At 50.7% G+C, this 18509-nt stretch overlaps 7 protein-coding genes across 7 annotated transcripts; 5 read left to right on the forward strand and 2 right to left on the reverse strand.

Moving 5' to 3' along the window:
- Positions 1-1372: 1372 nt before the first annotated feature.
- On the forward strand, positions 1373-2729 carry J7T55_011005 (uncharacterized protein; the record flags this gene model as incomplete). The annotated part of the gene is made up of 2 exons (XM_053136243.1): positions 1373-2234; positions 2428-2729. The coding sequence occupies 2 exons, from the start codon at positions 1373-1375 to the stop codon at positions 2727-2729; spliced, it is 1164 nt and encodes a 387-aa protein (XP_052986159.1).
- Positions 2730-2795: 66 nt separating this feature from the next.
- On the forward strand, positions 2796-4779 carry J7T55_011006 (uncharacterized protein; the record flags this gene model as incomplete). Its single annotated transcript, XM_053136244.1, has 5 exons — positions 2796-3626; positions 3706-3933; positions 4153-4210; positions 4263-4369; positions 4717-4779. The coding sequence occupies 5 exons, from the start codon at positions 2796-2798 to the stop codon at positions 4777-4779; spliced, it is 1287 nt and encodes a 428-aa protein (XP_052986160.1).
- A 304-nt stretch (positions 4780-5083) lies between these two features.
- Positions 5084-5951, reverse strand: J7T55_011007 (uncharacterized protein; the record flags this gene model as incomplete). The annotated part of the gene is made up of 3 exons (XM_053136245.1): positions 5084-5531; positions 5580-5750; positions 5824-5951. 3 exons carry the CDS (start codon positions 5949-5951, stop codon positions 5084-5086), a joined length of 747 nt encoding a protein of 248 aa, XP_052986161.1.
- Positions 5952-6810: 859 nt separating this feature from the next.
- Positions 6811-8747, reverse strand: J7T55_011008 (uncharacterized protein; the record flags this gene model as incomplete). The annotated part of the gene is made up of 5 exons (XM_053136246.1): positions 6811-6854; positions 6954-7245; positions 7337-7623; positions 7708-7982; positions 8566-8747. 5 exons carry the CDS (start codon positions 8745-8747, stop codon positions 6811-6813), a joined length of 1080 nt encoding a protein of 359 aa, XP_052986162.1.
- Positions 8748-9310: 563 nt separating this feature from the next.
- J7T55_011009 (uncharacterized protein) lies at positions 9311-12802 on the forward strand (the record flags this gene model as incomplete). Its single annotated transcript, XM_053136247.1, has 1 exon — positions 9311-12802. The coding sequence occupies one exon, from the start codon at positions 9311-9313 to the stop codon at positions 12800-12802; it is 3492 nt and encodes a 1163-aa protein (XP_052986163.1).
- Positions 12803-13074: 272 nt separating this feature from the next.
- J7T55_011010 (uncharacterized protein) lies at positions 13075-15260 on the forward strand (the record flags this gene model as incomplete). The annotated part of the gene is made up of 6 exons (XM_053136248.1): positions 13075-13447; positions 13524-13603; positions 13674-13734; positions 13856-14642; positions 14720-15116; positions 15225-15260. 6 exons carry the CDS (start codon positions 13075-13077, stop codon positions 15258-15260), a joined length of 1734 nt encoding a protein of 577 aa, XP_052986164.1.
- Positions 15261-15537: 277 nt separating this feature from the next.
- J7T55_011011 (uncharacterized protein) lies at positions 15538-16213 on the forward strand (the record flags this gene model as incomplete). Its single annotated transcript, XM_053136249.1, has 3 exons — positions 15538-15643; positions 15741-15847; positions 15896-16213. 3 exons carry the CDS (start codon positions 15538-15540, stop codon positions 16211-16213), a joined length of 531 nt encoding a protein of 176 aa, XP_052986165.1.
- Positions 16214-18509: the final 2296 nt, after the last annotated feature.

Consider the following 18509-nt stretch of genomic DNA (forward strand, 5'->3'; position numbering starts at 1 on the left):
GAGTCCTGATTGGAGAAGGAATCAGGAAAGGGAAGAATTGGCTGTTGGTTGAAAATTCGTATGTCATGAAGTCTTGCATCGCTGTAGGTTACAACATGTCTTGGTTCTGTAGCTCGAAGCTGAATTCCCCTAGACAATTTGGTCTCCAGGACCTAATCAAACAGTAAAAATGCAACTTCCCAGCGCTCAAACTAAAGTGCACGAACGACGTCGTGAGTTGATGTGGCTGATTTTTCTTTGTAGGCAAAGCGTCATGAGAAAGGCCCTGGGGGATATGAAAAAAAATGTAAGAATTATATGTCTCCGCCACGAAGTCTCTGCCACTATGGCCTAATAGTTGATAGGCTTAGAAGGGTGTCTGAACAGATTTGTGGTCTATTGGAGTTACACGAGAAGCTGAGGCTGGACGTGGAAGAGGAAATGGTGGCAAAGAACCAGGGACACCAAGCTTGACAACTCAGGACCAGTGGAAGAACTTTTAGTCTATTGCAATGAGTCTGGGATATTTTCCCTCCCTTTTCTATGGTTTCCTCTCAATAGGCAGAAGCTGTAAAGGAAACTTACAGGCTGAAAGACACCATGTGGCAGTGCCGCCTCGAGACTAAGGCGGCACTTCATCAATACTACATTACTCAGTTCGGACAAAACCTGATAATATTGTGCGTGGTCCATGTGAGCCGAACGTTTCTTTCCTTGGGGAAGGGCTTATTTCCTATATCTAAATTCCCACAACCTTAAGCATTACTCAAGATGGTCTTTTTTTCTTCCCTTCTTTTTTGTTGGCCCAGCATTACCACAACCGGCCTGAAGAGATATCACTTTTAGAGGTGCAAGGAGGTCAGAAAAAGGGACTCGCCGACAGTCGGCCGTCAGTCACAACTACCAAGATCAGGCCAGGATCAACGGCATTAACGCCCACGGTGCGAAGAACCATTGAACAGCGCCAACACTTATCCAGACCACGAATTGATTAGATGGGTCAGTACTCTTTGACTCTTACCAACGGATGACGATCCATCTCGATCAAGATGCTGGCTACTTGCTGAGTGATCTTCTCCCTCTGAGCCGGGGTTGCCGCCTGCCAATCTAGTAGCCTGCCGTCGAGCTTTTCCATCAAAATATAGCTGACTCCAACTTCGTTATCAGGATCGGATTCGCTGGCAAAATCAAAGACGACTGGCACAGGAATGCGGGTGGAATGCGGGTGTGGCGTCGGAGATAGAGCATCGTGGCAGCTTCGCTTCGAAGAATGAAGTCGTTGACTTCTTGTGGAGGGGCTGTCGTTCTGTGCAGGCGAAACCGGGCGAGCCACTTCTCGCCGCCGTGGAAAACAATCTCGGCATGGCATCTCTGATTTCCCATCATTCCGGACATGATCGGCTTTGTCGTATTCTCTGACCAAGAGTATACATTGGCATCTCTTTCACCACGGGTTGACACCACTGGTCGCGACAGAATTAGACTTCGCGACGGATGGAAATTTCAGCTCTCATCGAAAGTACCAGATGGAGTCACCTATGATATTCGCCCAGACAACGATGGGCAAAATTTGGAGGTTCTTAAGTCTTGGATTCTGCCGTCCGCTAACGACTTCATTCCGAGCGATGATGATCACTATAAGCCGCCGTCGGGTCAGCCTGAGACTAAGATTCCATATGTCTCCCCATTATTCGACGACTCTGGCTGGATGGACGTCAAAGTGCCCCATGATTGGGCGATAACCGAATCATTCGTCTCACGTTCAGTCACATCTGGCGACATGGCACGCCTGAAGGTGCAGGGAGTCGGCTGGTACCGTCGCCAACTCGATGTTTCCTCGTCTGACGAAAGCAAGTTGATCTACCTCGAAATTGACGGCGCCATGTCTTACGCCATGGTTTGGCTGAATGGGCAACTGATTGGAGGTTGGCCATATGGATATAATTCATTTCGTATCGACCTCACACCTTATATTGATTTAAAAGGGAACAACAACAGCTTGGCCATCCGTGTCGAAAACCCTCAGGATGACTCTTTCTCAAGATGGTATCCAGGGGCTGGTATATACCGCAACGTATGGCTCGTAAAGATCGACAGCCGTATTCACATAGCCCAATATGGTACAACCTTCGTTTCTAGTGAGGTTTCTACAAAGTCTGCGACCCTGGATCTATCGGTGCGGGTCAATAAAGCCACAAATGGGACATCTGACATTACCGTGGTCACTGAGGTCCACAATTTTGACTCACCGAGCGGTAGCGTTGGTAGAAAGGTTGCCACATTCCCTTCAAAATCCCTTGGCGTCTCCGGGGGCGCAACAGTCGAGTTCAATAGCACTACTACTATCTCCAAACCGTACCTCTGGGGTCCACCACCCACCCAACATCCGAACATGTATATCGCTTACACTCGGGAAAGCTTTATTGGATACTTACACCAGCAAATTAGGAATCCGCACGATCAAGTTTGGTGCCAATAATGGTCTCGAGGTCAATGGTCAGAAAGTCTATATTCAAGGCGTCAATCAACACCATGATCTTGGAGCCCTTGGAACTGCTTTCAATATCAGAGCTGCCACCCGCCAGCTCGAGATTCTGCGAGAGCTTGGTGTTAACACGATTCGTTTGTCTCACATCCCACCAGCGCCGGAACTCCTGAGGCTCACAGATGAATTTGGCTTTCTAGTCATTAATGAAATCTTTGACAACTGGGCTGAGGGCAAGCGCGACTCCGACTTCAACCTTATATGAGAAGATTGGCACGAAGCTGACCTACGAGCATTCATTCGCCGTGATCGTAACCATCCCTCCATTTTCATGTGGAGTCATGGCAACGAAGTCCTCGAAGCGAGTCGCGATAAGGAGGTCGCTGTTGAAATTGCCACCGCTCTAACAAATATTGTCACTGAGGAGGATCCAACTCGTCCATCAACTGCATCCATCTATCGGTCCACTCCTGGCGAAGCATTTCCAAATGCCTTGCAAGTCTTGGGAATTAATTACCTCGGAGAAGGAGCTCGTTATGGAGAGGCATACGTCAATCTCACGGGCTACAGGACGGACCCACTGTATAAACCGTTTCACGAGGAATACCCGGATAAGATGGTTCTGGGGACCGAAGTCGCCGCTTCCGCAAGCACCCGAGGTACTTTTACCTTTCCTGTTACCGAGTATGAAAGCTGTCCGATAGATGACAGTCATGGCGGTAACTCGACGAAAAGCACTGTAAGTGGATATGAGCTCTATACAGCCGACTCTGGCTCGTCTCCAGACCGAGTTTTTAGGGCACAGGACGAATATCCTTTCGTTGCTGGTGGCATCGTATGGAGCGGTTTCGACTACCTTGGTGAACCAGTTCCCTATCGCACTACGGCTCGCAGCTCCTATTTTGGGATCGTTGATCTGGCCGGGTTCAAAAAAGAGAGGTTTTTCTTATATCAATCACGTTGGCGTCCTGATCTGCCGATGGCACATATTGTGCCGCAATGGAACTGGCGAGAGCACAGCGGCTTAGTCACTCCAGTCCATGTCTTTACATCTGGTGATGAAGCAGAACTGTTCATAAACGACGAGTCACAAGGCCGGAAGAAAAAGGAAGCCCTCGAGTATCGTTTGCGGTGGGACGACGTTATCTATGCGGCGGGAACTGTCAAGGCGATAACATACAAGAACGGGAGCAAGTGGACTGTCCTCAATCAAAACTACTGGAAATCCCGCGGCCTTGAAGCTTTCCGCCGACCGAATCAAGATCGCTGCAGATGGAGAGGACTTGTCTTTTGTTACGTTGGCTGTTGTTGACAGTGATGGCAACACGGTGCCAGAAGCTGCGAACAAGATTACATTCTCGGTGGACGGGCCGGGAAAGATTGTGGCTACAGACAATGGTTTGCCTACAGACATGAACCGCTTCCCTTCCTCAACTCGAAACGCATTTAGTGGTTATGCGCTTGCTATAGTTTGTGGAGAATCTGGGAGGCCTGGTCAAGTTACTCTCACAGCCCATGCCGATGGTCTCACCGCCGCAACTGTCGTTGTCACAACCTTTTTTTAGAAGTACCTGGACGCTGAGTTAACTTTTCCAGATGGCTTGTAGATTGGCAGCGAAATAATATTTTCAATGTGTGACACTCAACATGACTTGGTAACGACCATATGATGACTCATCACGGTACAGATCCTCACAAGTCCATCGAAGGCGCTCCAGGGCCTCATTAACTTCATTCAGAGTTTTCGTAAGTAGCTGACTTTATGTTGATCTCATGATGTTCAGTGCTATTCAAATAGAAGCCAAACAGATCAATGAGCAATGCGAGATGAGATCAGTCGTTGTAATAATGCCGACTCAACGGACGCTGCTGGGAGCATCTGTATACGCAGTACTTATCACAATCGTGAGTTCAAAGTCCAATGAGGCAAAGGTCCACGTCATCGTTGAGCTAGTCAGGCTCTCAATAAGCAGTATAGTTCTATATATTCCAATGAAAAGAATGAAAGCTCAATATGGCAGAGACTAAGGGAATGGGAAGTGGAAATTCGTAGCCAGATGTACTCACTAAGCCCCTCAAGCAGCCCTCCAGTCAACCATGTACTGTTTCCTAGTCCGGCATAACAAGCATTACAATTTCTCCATCAATCTCCTCCGAGTCAGGTGCTAACATTGATGAGTTTGAGGTTGGAAAAATCAGAACCTAGAATTGCCGCAGACCTTGGAGTAGGAACTTTACTGAACAATATCCAGGTCAAGTCCCTCAAGCTCTCTCTGAATTGGTTCCACAACACGTTCGATCAAATCTCCAAGTGAGCACGAATGCGGGGAACCCCAGCTTCTTTTTTCCCCACTCGGCAGGGTCCAAAATGGTGAGTAGAATTCGCGAAGTGTCTTCAGAGTTGCTGTTAGACTATACCCAAAGTATGCCGCTTTGGCGTCGGATGTGATAATCCGTGGGTATATAGTTGTTTCACCAAGGTACCGAGCAGTATGGATGAACACTCGTAAGAATCACAATCCGTATTTCCTCCGAGAAAGGTGGCAACAAGACCTTCCGATCCCAGAACCAAAGTGTTGATCGCCTCCTGTCGCCGTGAGTCGATCATGGCTGCAAATATTAAATTTGTGCTCCGTCCTGGGTAAACGAGGACTTACCAATGACATTTTGAGAAATGGGAAGATCAAGTGCCGGTAATGGTGCTCGACTCTCCTGAATCGCAGTCTTTGTGATGGATCGAAATGTCTCGGGTTGACGGAATGTACTCGAGATTAGAAGCCAGAGAGGCAAATCTCGATTACAATCCAAAGGGCGACTGTCTTTGAAAGCATCGATCCACATGTTTACGGCCAGCTCAACAGCTTCGTGGCAGTCATAGTAATCAACCAAGACTGCAATCTTTGCCAACATCTCTAGAGTTATCTTGCGGGGTACTTCGCGATTCAAACCGTGTCGGACACGCATTAACAACAGTAATGCTTGGTCATCCCAATCTGAAGCTTCGATATGGCGCAGGCCATCAATGCTGTCAGCTGTGGCCTCTGTCCAGGGGCCGTTCAGCTCAGCCCTGAAATATCGCGAGGCCAATGTTAAGTGTCGCGAGGATAGAACAAACCTGACTGGCGAGCATTCCACGTCCAGAGCTTCTTGAGGCTCCTCGTTGCATATATCGTTGCTTTCTTGATGTTCTTTTGGAGCCGGTACTGAGTCGTCAGTGTGAAGCACGAGATCCGAGATCTCAAATCCCACATCCCCCGCGAATTGGTCCGCTGGTAAGACCTGTTCACTTCGCTCTTATTAGAACGCCTGCGACACTTTCAAATAAATAAAGCCACAGAGTACCGGATGGGGGAACAAACCATGCGCTCAGATCTTGAACCGTAGCTTCCTCACTAACAGCCCAAACAGCGAATGGTGCACACGGACTGCGGAGCTCGAGCAGGACGTCGTCATCCGGGTCAAGCCTGTGAAGGGGCACATTGCTCATTTTATAGATACCGTGAACCACAATTATAGCGCGGTGGTTTCTTTAGAAGCAGATTTAGTGAGAATACGGTACAGCTTTCAAACGATTTCACAAGCATTAATCCGCAATGAGCTGGGTAATATTTGTGAAAGGACAGAAAGCAAAGGCTGTTGTTCTGCGGTGCGACTCTGAACGGTTTTGTTGTTTACAGTTGAGAAATCTGTGGCGTGGGAGACAGTCTCGAGCAACTTTTTATACCCGAAAGCTTCAGTACATTCAAGTGCTGCGATGAGGTTGTTACTCCAAATGTATGAGTACCCAAGTTGCGGGCTTGGGCAGAATCAGGACCCATCTATTGGCCGATTTGGAGGCCTTCCTACTAAGCCCCCTCATTACTTGGCGAAGCATACATGTCATTTGAAAGTCTCCAGGGATGTTTTTGAGCGAACGGGATAATTTCCATAGCCAAATGCCATCAGGCGGTGTGAACGCTGTTTTTCATCTATCTTCTACTGCTATGAAGAGGACTTTCCGGCTTGGGGGGCCATAGACGGACAATACTCCACGGTTCTCATACTGTTTATGGAAGGACAAAGGGCCCACCATCCCTGAGGTGTCTCACGACCCCGCATCTCGACCTCTACTGCAGACTTCCCTTCTCCACAATTAGCCGTTCCTACCCCGTGCTAGAACATGTGCAGCTGACACGCGCTGTCGTGGATTGTGTTCTTTGTAAGCGGACTTTTCATCAGTATTTTGAGAGCAAGCACCAGAATTATATACGATGCCGCCGACCTTTTGCGTGCCGCGAGAATCCGCCAACATATCTTCGCCGAAACACCACAGATGTCAGCAGTGCTTACATAAGCCTAAATACCAATCAGCGGAGGAGCCGGATGATCACCACGGCATTTTGCACTGTTCCTGCGAACCATGTCGCAAGCCATTCAATGTCAAGAGGCCGTCACACGTAGAATTATCCCTACACTAATTGCAAAATGCCTTCAATCTAACTACTCACACCGACAAGATTAAAAAATTGGTTTCGCCTCTCGCTATCCTGCTCAAAGCATCCTATCAGGCAGCTTGTCAAGGTCTTGGCTCCGGTCTTCTCAACGCCCCGCATCACCATGCACATATGTCTGCACTCCATGACAACTGCTACGCCCCGTGGCGCCAGTATATCCATGATAGCCGTGGCGACCTCCTTGGTCAGCCGCTCCTGGATCTGCAGACGACGGCAGAATATTTCAGCAATTCGGGGGAGCTTTGAAAGGCCGATGACAGTGCCAGAAGGGACATAGCCGATGTGCATCTGGAAGTTGGAGTGAGCCTTTATCCTGCAGGTTTAAAGTCTGGAACTCATGCAGAGAAAGAGAGGTGCCTGCCTTGCCAATAAAGGGCACGAGGTGATGCTCGCAGAGACTGGAGATATCGATGTCTTTGACAATGACGATCCCGTCGTGACCCTCGGGGAAGAGGGCGTTGTTAGCAGCATCCTGCACATCGTCTTGATAGCCCTTGGTCATGAACAGCAGAGCCTTGGCGTAACGTGAAGGTGTGTCCAGCAGGCCCTCACGATCAACGTCCTCGCCGACGCACTCTAGCAGAGTTTTGACAGCACCTCGCATCTTCTCAAGCTTCACAGCGAGCTTTGTCTCGTCCTCGTCTCTGTGTTCTTTGCTTCCATAGGCTAAGGAGTGGGAATGTCAGCTCGAATTCCTTCTAGAAACACTAAATCCAGAGGCCTCTTGTACAGCAGAGAACAGAAACTTACTCAGACGGCTAATACCGTCGAGCTCGGTCTTTGGGCCTCCCTCAATCACCGCCCTACTCCCTGGAACGGAACCTTTCTTTTCAAGTCTTCCGTTGGACTTGCAGAGAGAGTTCTCGCAATTTGCAGGGTCGCACATTCTTGAATGATCTGCCGCATCTTGTATATAGTCAAAATCGTTGTGTTTGTCACTCGCGCAGCGTTCCGCCGGCGGATCGTCTTCAGTCGGTGAAGCGAGGCTAGCATGATCGAATATTCTCTTCTTAAGGCCATTATTGCTGCACGATCAGTTTCAATTGGCAATATGAGGCGAAATGTGGGGACAACAGCACAAAAATAAAAGAGGATCGTGACGGAGGTCGGGTTGAATGCGCAAGCGACCTGAAGTATATTATAAATGGACACAGCCAAACAAGAAACAATGTTGCTCCTTAGCTACAACGTCACGATCAGACATACTGTTGTGCAGGTACATCGGGAACACCGTGCAGGTTCAATCAGGATGAAGCCTAAACGAGTGATAGCCCTTCTGTTCCTCTTACACGGCAGCTTCTACGGTACACGGTAAAGTCCATCTGTGAAAGTTCAGGGAACGCAGCCCATGCATTGTGTTTGGACTGGTTTAGGATATCTGCTCTGCAAAAACATACGTTTGAGACTTCCGTCTTCTACTGTGAATGTAATGATTCCTTCGTACCACCCGATGCAATCGCTTCGCCTTCAGCACAAATTAAAATACAGTCTGGCCCGTCACAATATTCGTAGGGCATGATAGGTCATATCCGAACTCGGGTAACAACATGCAGGAGGCCATCCATAGGTAGCAACCTCTGCAGCAATTCGCGGGAGTCTAGATCTCACGCGAGTTCATCCTGATCAGGATGAGGCGGCCACCGCTTAGCAACATGCAGGAGGCCGTCCGTAACATGCGGGAGGCCAGCTAGCACAATATGCCAGAAGTCATCCGCGGCAAGATCGGCAGTAACACACGGCATGCTAGGTTTCACGCGAGAGGTCATCCTCATCAACATGCGGGAGGCCATCCTCGGTATGAAGCAGGAGGTCGTCGGCGCCTACATGGATCCTCTGCAGTGACATGCAAGAATTCATTCGCAGTGATATGGTGATATGCAATTGGCTATGTCCCACAATTTCGTAAAAAAAAACAAAAACGGGAAGCCCAAACACGCTTTGCACGCTTTGCACGCTTTGCAATATATTTGCCATCAATCTACTGGCCAATTCTGAAATCTTTGTACCCGATTATGTCGGGCATGACTACATACAAATCCTTGTCACTTGGCCACCTGCAGGCTACGAAATTGTTGGCATTCGTCCTGATCACACACCTCTTGATCAATTAGAGGAAAAGAAGCGGAAGAATTTTCGGGTCAGTCCTTCTGGGTACTAACGTACACCAAATGAAATTTGGCTGCTGATAAGTCATAATGTAATCTCTCATGGCTTCAAAGCCTACGCTTTTATTTCTTCTCCTCCCCATGGCGTCAAAGCCGAAAAATAATGACTGCGGTTGAATTCGAACAAATATAATTTAGTACAGCTTTTGCCCTTAATCAAAAATCTATCACAACACGGGATCTACGAGATGGCCACACTCGAAACTCTAAAGTCACATCTACGGGGATCCACTGCAATGAAGCAGTCCGCAACGAAGTCATTGTCCCCTGCACAATACAGCGCTGGCTTCGAGATCTTGGTGCAGGGCCCAGGATGGATGACCTACCGAGACTTCATTGTGCCTCAATTGTCTCTTCTCCTAGCTCCCCTCATCCATTCGCGCATCGACATCTCGGTGCTAGAGATTGGGCCCGGCCCAAAGAGCGTACTCGGAAATCTGCCCGGTAATCTGAGAAGGAGCATTAGGAGATACACTGCATTTGAGCCCCATGGAGATTTTGCTTCAAGATTGCAAGATTGGGTTGGCTCAACGTCAGAGACAAGATCCCCATTCCCCTGCCTGGAGAGCCCATCCAATATCCATCGAAAGCCATTCGGTGTCGACTACAATACTGGCAGCGGTGTCGGCTGCAAGACGAGTGATGTCGATGAGAAGTTTGACGTCATCCTATTCTGTCATAGCATGTACGGAATGAATCCCAAGGGCAGGTTCATCGAACGAGCGCTGAAGATGCTCGATGAGCGGGTTGAAGGCGGGATGGTTGTTGTTTTCCATCGAGAGGGGACGCTGCATACCGACAAACTGACGTGTAGCCGGACAGCTTCCTTCCCGGCCGGAGTCACTCGCGTGGCGGATGAAGACAAGGCACTGGACTGTTTTGCGGCTTTCATTGCCGGATTCGTTATGCTGGATGCAGATGCTGACAGGGCTGTCCGAGCCGAACGGCGCGATTTGTGCCGCACCTTGGGGCGTCGCGCCGAGACGCACCCCGATCATCTTGTGTTCAGCTCTCCTAACACAATGGTGGCCTTTACCCAGCATGCGGCCACGTTGCCGGAGCTGCTGGCACAGGTACCATTGTTGAAGGAGGATAAGGTGATCAAAAACCCCGAGGCTCGCCTGCACCGTGCTGCTTCGATTGTCAAGCCGACCGAGGTCCAAAATGTCCAGCGATGCGTTCGATGGGCCATGAAGCACCGCGTCGGCCTAACCCTGCTTGGCGGGGGGCACAGCGGTCACTGCCTTTGGCCCAACGTCGTTTCGGTCGACATGAGTGCCTTTGACCAGATACATATTCTCACGGATGAGGAGGACAGAGAGGGATCCAGGTCCGATCCTGCCCCCGTCGTCATCGCCGGAGCGGGCTGCAAGACGGGCGACATCGTCCGCGAGACCATGGCGGTGGGCTTGACAGTGCCCTTGGGTTCCCGGCCCAGCGTAGGCGCGGGACTGTGGCTTCAGGGCGGTATTGGGCACTTGGCCAGACTGTATGGGCTCGCGTCTGATGCCATAATCGGCGCCGTAGTAGTCAGCGTCGACTCTGGCGAGATACTCTGCCTCGGACACGTACCAACCCCACACCGGCCGGCCGCTGCCAAGCGCCCGCAACACGAAACCGATATGCTATGGGCAATCAAAGGCGCTGGAACCAATTTTGGCATCGTCATTAGTGCGACTTTCAAGGCGTTCGCGGCTCCAGATTATCTGCTCCGAACTTGGTTGATTCCTCTGAGCGATGCCCAGTGGGCGCGGAACAAGCTCGCTGACTTCGATACAGTCGTCGCTAGTAGACTTCCTCGGAGTTGTTCGGCAGACGCATATTTGTACTGGGACGATGGCCAAGTGCATCTTGGTGTGACCGTGCTTGAAGCCTCTACGGAGGGCCCGACCTTCCGGATGCCTACGTCCATGCTTACATTTCTTGGGGCGGAACACAGCCACAAGGCCGTGGACGGTGTCGGCTTGTTTGAGACCGACTTATACCTGTGTGGTATGCACGGCGGACACGGCGGCGGTAAGACCTACTCTTTCAAGCGATGCGTATTCTTAAAACACATCGGAGCAGGGAGCATCACCGACGTCCTGGTAGCAGCCGTCGAGACTCGCCCATCGCCGCTCTGCTACCTTCATCTACTACACTGTGGCGGAGCGGTCCGTGACGTGGCGGCTGATGCCACTGCTTTCGGCTGTCGCGATTGGAATTTTGCCTGTGTCGTAACCGGCGTCTGGCCTCGCAACCTGGATGGAACCGACACCGCCCAAGCTGCAGTGCGTTGGGTTTATCACGTCGTCAGGGACTTATTGCCCTTAAGCGTGGGGGCTTACGGAGCCGATCTAGGACCGGACCCTAGAGATATCTCGCTGGCGGCCGAGGCCTTTGGGCCCAACCAGCCGCGGTTGGCCCGTCTAAAACACACCTGCGACCCACGCAATATGCTGGCTTACGCCTGTCCGCTCCCGAGAGCGCCGACGAGACAGCGCCTCGTCATCCTTGTCACGGGCGAGAGCTGCGCGGGCAAAGACTATTGCGCCAGCATCTGGGTCGAAGTGTTGAACAAAAACACCCAGAAGGCCCTCACAGCACGTGCAGTTAGTATTAGCGATACCACCAAGCGAGAATACGCAGCGGCTACCGGGGCCGATCTGAAACGCCTGCTTTGGGACCGTGGCTACAAGGAGCAACACCGGCCGGCGTTGACGATGTTTTTCCAGCGTCAGGTGCAGCAACGACCTCGCCTACTGGAGGAGCATTTCCTTAGTGTAGTGCACGGCGCGACAGATGTAGACGTGCTGCTAATCACCGGAATGCGTGATGAGGCGCCGGTCGCGGGCCTGTCGCATTTAGTTCCGGGCAGACTGATCGAGGTCTGTGTCACCGCCAGCGAGGACACGCGGCGTCTTCGCCGAGGCTGCCACATGAACCACGACGGTGGTGACGATGGTGGTGGTGACAGGGGTAACAAAGGCAAGATCAATAGCGGATCCCAGTTGGCGGACTTGAAATGCAGCCCCAGTCTCGTCTTCGATAATGACGAGTTAGGAACGGAGGCGCCAACAGAATTTGCCGAACGGCGCCTGCTTCCCTTCTTGCAACAGGACCTGCAGCGACTGGCCGATATGGTGCGCCTGGTACCGGACTTTCCACGCTCAGGCATCGAGTTCCGCCATGTGCTTGGCATCGCTCAACAGAAGCGGGGGCTCACCCTCTGCACATCGCTGCTGCAGGCTCACTTTACCGGAGATTGGTCCCGAGTCGATGCAGTGGCTTGTTGCGAGGCGGGCGGCTTCATTTATGCGTCGGCGTTGGCCGCACATGTTGGTGTCCCCCTGGCGCTGATTCGCGAAGCCGGCAAGCTCCCGCCACCTACGGTTTCTGTTCCCAAATCCCAGTCGCATATCTCGTCTATGGCACCAAGCAACTCTAGGGAGCAGAGGATCGAGTTGGGCCGGGATGTAGTCTCCAAAGGCTCCTCAGTGGTGGTTGTAGACGATGTGCTTGCTACAGGGGAGAGTCTCTGCGCGGTGCTGCGACTATTAGGTAAAGCCGGCACCAATACCGAGGATGTGAGCATTATGATCGTGGCCGAGTTCCCTATCCATCGTGGTCGGGAGCTGCTGCGCAGGCATGGTTTTGGCAAAGTCAAGGTTCACAGCCTCTTGGTCTTCCCAGGTGTCTAGAAGGAACCTCGGCGCTTTTGGATCAAGGTAGAGAAGGTTGCATGAGGATTATAGTGATTGAGCCTTTGCACCATTCATAATTCCTCAAAAAGGCTTGGTCACTTCGTGGGTCCAAAGGGCCGATCGCCGATGGCATTTTTGACACAGTTGTTGACCATACGGCTCTGCTGTTTTTTACGCCATATTTTACGGACACAGTTAATTGCATTTGAAACGCCGAGGACGCCAGGGAGTTCTGGTGGCCAATGACTTCTTGCGTCCAACCGCCAAGTATGCTTCCAGCCAGGTCAATTCGTGTTAATTGGTCTGCCCAGCCCTGCCCCACACGTTACGCCTATGTCTTGCCAGCCACCTCCACAGCCTGTCATCTTTTCCTGCTTTGCTTGACTCAACCAGCCACCTCTTTCCAATCCCCTCTCCTATCTCGAAAGCCTTCCGTCATAGTACTGGGCGCCTCGCTCTGCTTCACCTTCTTACGCCAACATCAATACGTCCTCGCATTTATCCCTTTCATCATTTGCTTCAGCCTGAGTTACCTCACAAATCGACGCTGGAAGTGCTGCATTGCACTCCGCAGCACGCAACTGAGGACGATCGTCAACGGCGCTCAATGCTACGCTACATGGTTGAAGAATCTGGGTTTTGGTCAAGCGTTACGTGGCTCATTGACGTGTGTGCACCAAAGGCCTCGTATTACACGTGTGTCTGTTGGTTTATACAGTCAAAACTGCTCCGTACTTCTGCCGCGCCATCACCATCGCAGATCGGAAGCCTATGGGAATTGAGCTGCCAAAACTAGCCGTCCTCAGTGCCGCCGTTGTTCTAGAGGGCAGCCTCGGATGCTCGAACTCGACTCTTTCGCCACGATTAGATTGCTGCGACGTATCTCTGGGGCCAAGGCTGCCCAACCGCTACATCTAAAGCCTGGGAGGGTGGGCATCCTGATATCAGGGGTTTCGTTTTACATGCGCCGAGTTTCCTCCTAGCGGCCGTTCTGGCGCCCTTGCTCCGAGCTATGTTCATATGGTATACTGACGCTGGCTCATGATTTAGGCAATGCTATGGGTACCTTAGCTCCCGCCTCGTCCTCACCCCTGTCGCCCATTATCCCAAATGCTCCTGCTGTGGTCGAATGGAGCGACATCGCGTCCAGGCCTCGAGCTCCTCACTACCTCGCTGACCCGCACCCATCCTCCGTCCAGCTGAACTTGCTCTTCAATGAAGAGCAAAACACTGTGTCCTTCAAAATCCGGGTTTGGCTCTATTTTGAGCAGCCATCGGGTGGCGAGAGGAAGGAATATGTCTACATCCGCGTTCATCCCGAAAATGTCCATTTGCTCCTTCCGGACGCAACACATCATCTCCCAGAAGGGATTGCTGCTGCAGTGCGCGGTCCTACAGCGTATTTTCACCTCGTGTTGAACAAACCTGTTTCGATCCTAGCTCCTTTTGATGCCCCTGTACCGCTCCGATCGGAACGCAGTTCTCAGCTTCTGGATTCCTTAGAAGAGCTGAGTCGGCAAACTGTTCTGGGTATCCACATCGGCCAACACATCATCTCTGATCCAGATGTGGTGCGACGAATATGTGACGCATTTACTAGTGGCTCAATAAAGCAGCATCCGAGGCATGATTCTCTGCGCGATTTCTACAGAGGTCGTGGTGCTAGAGTAGTCCAACAACTCGTTGGCTCTGCAGTATCTGGAAGCGAAAAGCCGGGAATGAGGACGGAGGAACACGGGGCGGATGGCCATCCCGCGAGTCCTCCTCCGTACCCAGAACCTCTTGACCTGCCGCCCCCCTCGCTCTTCGCACAACATTCCCGGAAGAAGCGGCAGCGGTCTCCCGAAGATAGCCACTGAAGAGGCGGAAGCTGTCTTCCGAAGATTCAGGCACAATCCACCCATCTTTCAGTAGCGTTTGCGCCGAACTTTTCGCTCAACAGAAAGCACAGACCACGGAGTTCGTCTTGTGGCAGCAAGCTCAGATGTCGAAGTTTGTCGAGCAACAGCAAGCGCAGACGCATCATATTCTTGGTCGCATGGATCATGCAGTACAATGCATGGAGAGCCGGATCATCGGACGGGTCGAGAAGCATCTCCGCGACGAGTCAGATAAGACAGATGACCAAGATTCTAAGAGACAAGAGTGGGGGCAGCTCATACAAAATCTTGTTGAGAAAAGCATCGTCAATCTGGAGTTGCAGCTAGAGGCTAGCCTTGAGGCAAATCTGGAACGTGGGAGGGAAGACCTCAAGTGTGAGCTTAAGAATGAATGCCTTGACGAGCTGAAGGACGATCTACAAGAGGGCTTAGTATCCATAATTCTCCCCAGATAGTTCAGCTGCTTCCTCAATTGCGAACGCGTGCTCGCATACCGTGAAAAGCAATTGTACAGTCGTGTCATTGTTGTGCGACAATAGGTAACCGGGGTGGTTGCCAAGTCGGAGCCTGACTAGAATGGATGAAGGATCATCTACTTGAGCATGGCGGCAATTCTAGAGGCATCGCAGCCTGCAGGTTTACTTTTGAGGCTACAAACCTCGACATTCAGGCTTCGCATGTGTAACCCAGAGGCGGCACCCTTACAAACCCCTCCATCGCCCCTCTGTGTTTTTTTTAACCTATTGCTGAGTCCCACGGTCTCATCCGCGGACTCCAGACCTCCTCAATTGTGATCATTCATTCTATGTAGTGAAGCAACTACTCAGTAAGCCATTGCCTATTTGCGCCACGATGTCCATCATCAGCAACGGTATCACGAGGCGACTCTATGACGATGCTCGAGTTTTCGACGAACCTGCAGCAACACGGCTCTGCGCCATTGGAGGTGAAAGAATGAGTACGAGCATCTCAGCAACCTCCAACCTACAGCATTCCCGATCTGAGACGTGTTGGTCTTATTGATGAGCATATTGACATCGAAGGCAGTGTGCCAGACAAGGTTCTCATAATGGAGGCTAAGAAACATGGCGCAACTGCAGCGGAAGTTCGAGAATGCGAGGCGCATGCCAACACCTTCAGCCTTCATGAGGGACCACGCCCGGTATGGTACTAAACCCACAACAATTACTCCCGATTCCTTTCCTCCCAGGGGTCCGCGACTTGGGACATCTGGACTAACTCTATCTCGACATTGCGGAACATGGCCAAAAAATCCTCGAAGCCTGCGACTACATCAATGGTCATCATCAGCCTCCAGCACGTCTTCTTCTACCCTATTCGCCACCCACTTCCCCACCCGGAGCTTCGTCTGAGCATGCAAGTAGCCCGACATCCGCTGCTCAAGCCGCCCTCAGAGTCAAGGCATCAGCAAGAGAATCCTATTCCGCTTAGTCAGGAGCACTGGAAATCAGTATTGCTGGCTTTCGTGGTGGGCCACATCTGTCACAGCGTGCCGGCGGCCTTTTAAGTTAGTATTACTGGGGCGGTTGGACAATCAACCCTCTCGAGAGCTTGTTACATCACGAGGATACGTTCTCGTAGATCATGCCAAAACAACGTTTCATTTTTGGAAACGAGTTGGTAAAGAATCCCTAATAAAGTACGCGTCATTGGCATCCAATTTCTTTGATCAAAGGAGAGCGGTCCTCGGTACATTTGCAGCAATACGAACTTTCTAGATAGCTAATTGGTTACAGATCTGGAGCACGACGACACAGACGGTCGCTTCGACGCTGAACTTTCGTTTTTGCACGTTTCTTTACCCCCACTTGTCTGCTTTTTGCTTTGACATGGTCGAGATTTGTTGATAAGGTCACTGTTTCCTTCTGCTCATAAGGCTCCACAAGTCCTACATCAGAACTCGCTAGTTTCATAAGCAGAAGTGCATTTTCGGCCAGTAGCTCCTTCTGCCGATCTTGCAGAATCTGAATTCTTCTTTGCAACTCAGGGATCTGAGCCTCATAGTACTTTCTGTACTCATCCGCCCAGCTCCGATAATGAGCAGATAAGGAGTACACATGGTTGTAGGTATCGTTCTTGTACTTCTCAACAGCATAATATGAGTCAAGAAACTTTTCAAGTATATGCTTTGTAGGAGGCAGTTCGTTCTGCAACATCCGCTCAGGCGGTACCAACTCCTGTTCACAGTCAATACAAATTACACGAGGCCACATACGTAAATCCTACCTTGTCATTGTGCTGGATTTCATTTTGGGAAGCCATGCCTTGAAAGTTTCGAACAGTGGAAAATGTTCTCAAGGACAGTGAAGAATGTCCTCAAGAACTGAATAACAAATGGCGGATCAATGCAAAGTGAAATCCTTTATACAACGATTGCCTGGGCCAAGATCTGGGAACGATGCTTGATTCTTATCGCCATTAGCAGACTTTTTGGCAACAAGAAAGTCTCCGCGCACACACAGAAGCTCGTACAGTACCTTCTTCTCCCAATAACACTGGACACCCTTTTGATTCAAATCAGGTCCATCAATGGACGAGCCTGCGCCCGATCTGTCACGACTACTTCTGCCAAACGTGGAGCTTCAAGATGGTAAAATCCATTTTTAGACAATACTCCACATGCCCTGGTCCCTTCCCCCCCAAAACAAAAAAAAATCCAAACCCAAATCTAAAGTCTTTAGGACATCGTCGGGGATTTGCATTCTGCGTAAATTTCCAGCGCGGGGCGCCATAGCCAAATTGTCCGCAGAATGTGATTGGCTACAGTTCTTGTACAGTAAGTTATATATAGCTGCATACTAGTCACCCGTTCGGGCTGTGCTCGGTCAGGGTCTAAAATTAGGCAGCTTGAATGACGAAGTGAGAGCTTGATTCAGTCTCTACATGAATTTAACCACCTAGGCCCTAGATGCAGGCCCGACATGGGCATCGCGATGTCCGAGCTATGAATATGTGACTAGTCACCAAAGCTGTCAATGACTCTCTACTCATCAAAGGTACAATTAATTCCCCTTGCCAATTAAGCTCTAGGCAGCGATGGCTTGTTCTGCATTGAAGTGCTATTTTGCATCTAGTCAACGAGGACGGCCAGTCCCGGTAGTGGGATGAACAGTTTATTACAAGCAAGGTCTGCGGGTCAGAGCGCGGATTGATCACGCCAGTAGGCTCAGAGCCACTCGATCACCATCTGTCATATCTCTTAATAGCGAGGACCCAAAGCCGTCGCAGCTTCAAAAAAAAAAATTTTGGGGGCCGTTCCACATTCTGAGCTGCAATATCTTTGAATCCATGGACAGGTCTTGTATTGGTCCCTCCCTCACTGGGATGGTGTGGCCCAATATACAGCGAAGGGCCACCATCGATTCCCCATTAGGGTCCTAAAGTGGTCTGCACTTGACCATCGCCAGCCAATACGTCTAACACGAATATATAAAAGGTCAAGCATGGTCTGCGTGCAGTTTGAGCCTATCTGAAATGTTCAACCGTCCCAACTAACCAAGTTTGACTCCATAATAGCGTTACAAAGATGTCGAGAGCATATCCATTTCCGACCCGGATCCTGGTACGGTCTTCTCCTTCAACTATTGATGGCGGATACTAACAACCCCAAGTTCCACGCAAGCTTCCTCTACCTGGGCTCATTGATTTTCCAATATCGAGAATCAAGTGGAGTTTTGTCGATCGCCATGTTCTTCTCGGCCTGGATGATTGTTGCTGTCCTAGCGTGGTTTCCTCTGCTTAAGCCACTCGTAACCGATGTGATCCACCACCCATTGTCATATCTGGCTGGGCTCACCGCGCTT

This window comes from Diaporthe amygdali (assembly GCF_026229845.1).
Source record: "Diaporthe amygdali strain CAA958 chromosome Unknown NODE_78_length_18509_cov_65_777235, whole genome shotgun sequence".
Taxonomy (NCBI): domain Eukaryota; kingdom Fungi; phylum Ascomycota; class Sordariomycetes; order Diaporthales; family Diaporthaceae; genus Diaporthe; species Diaporthe amygdali.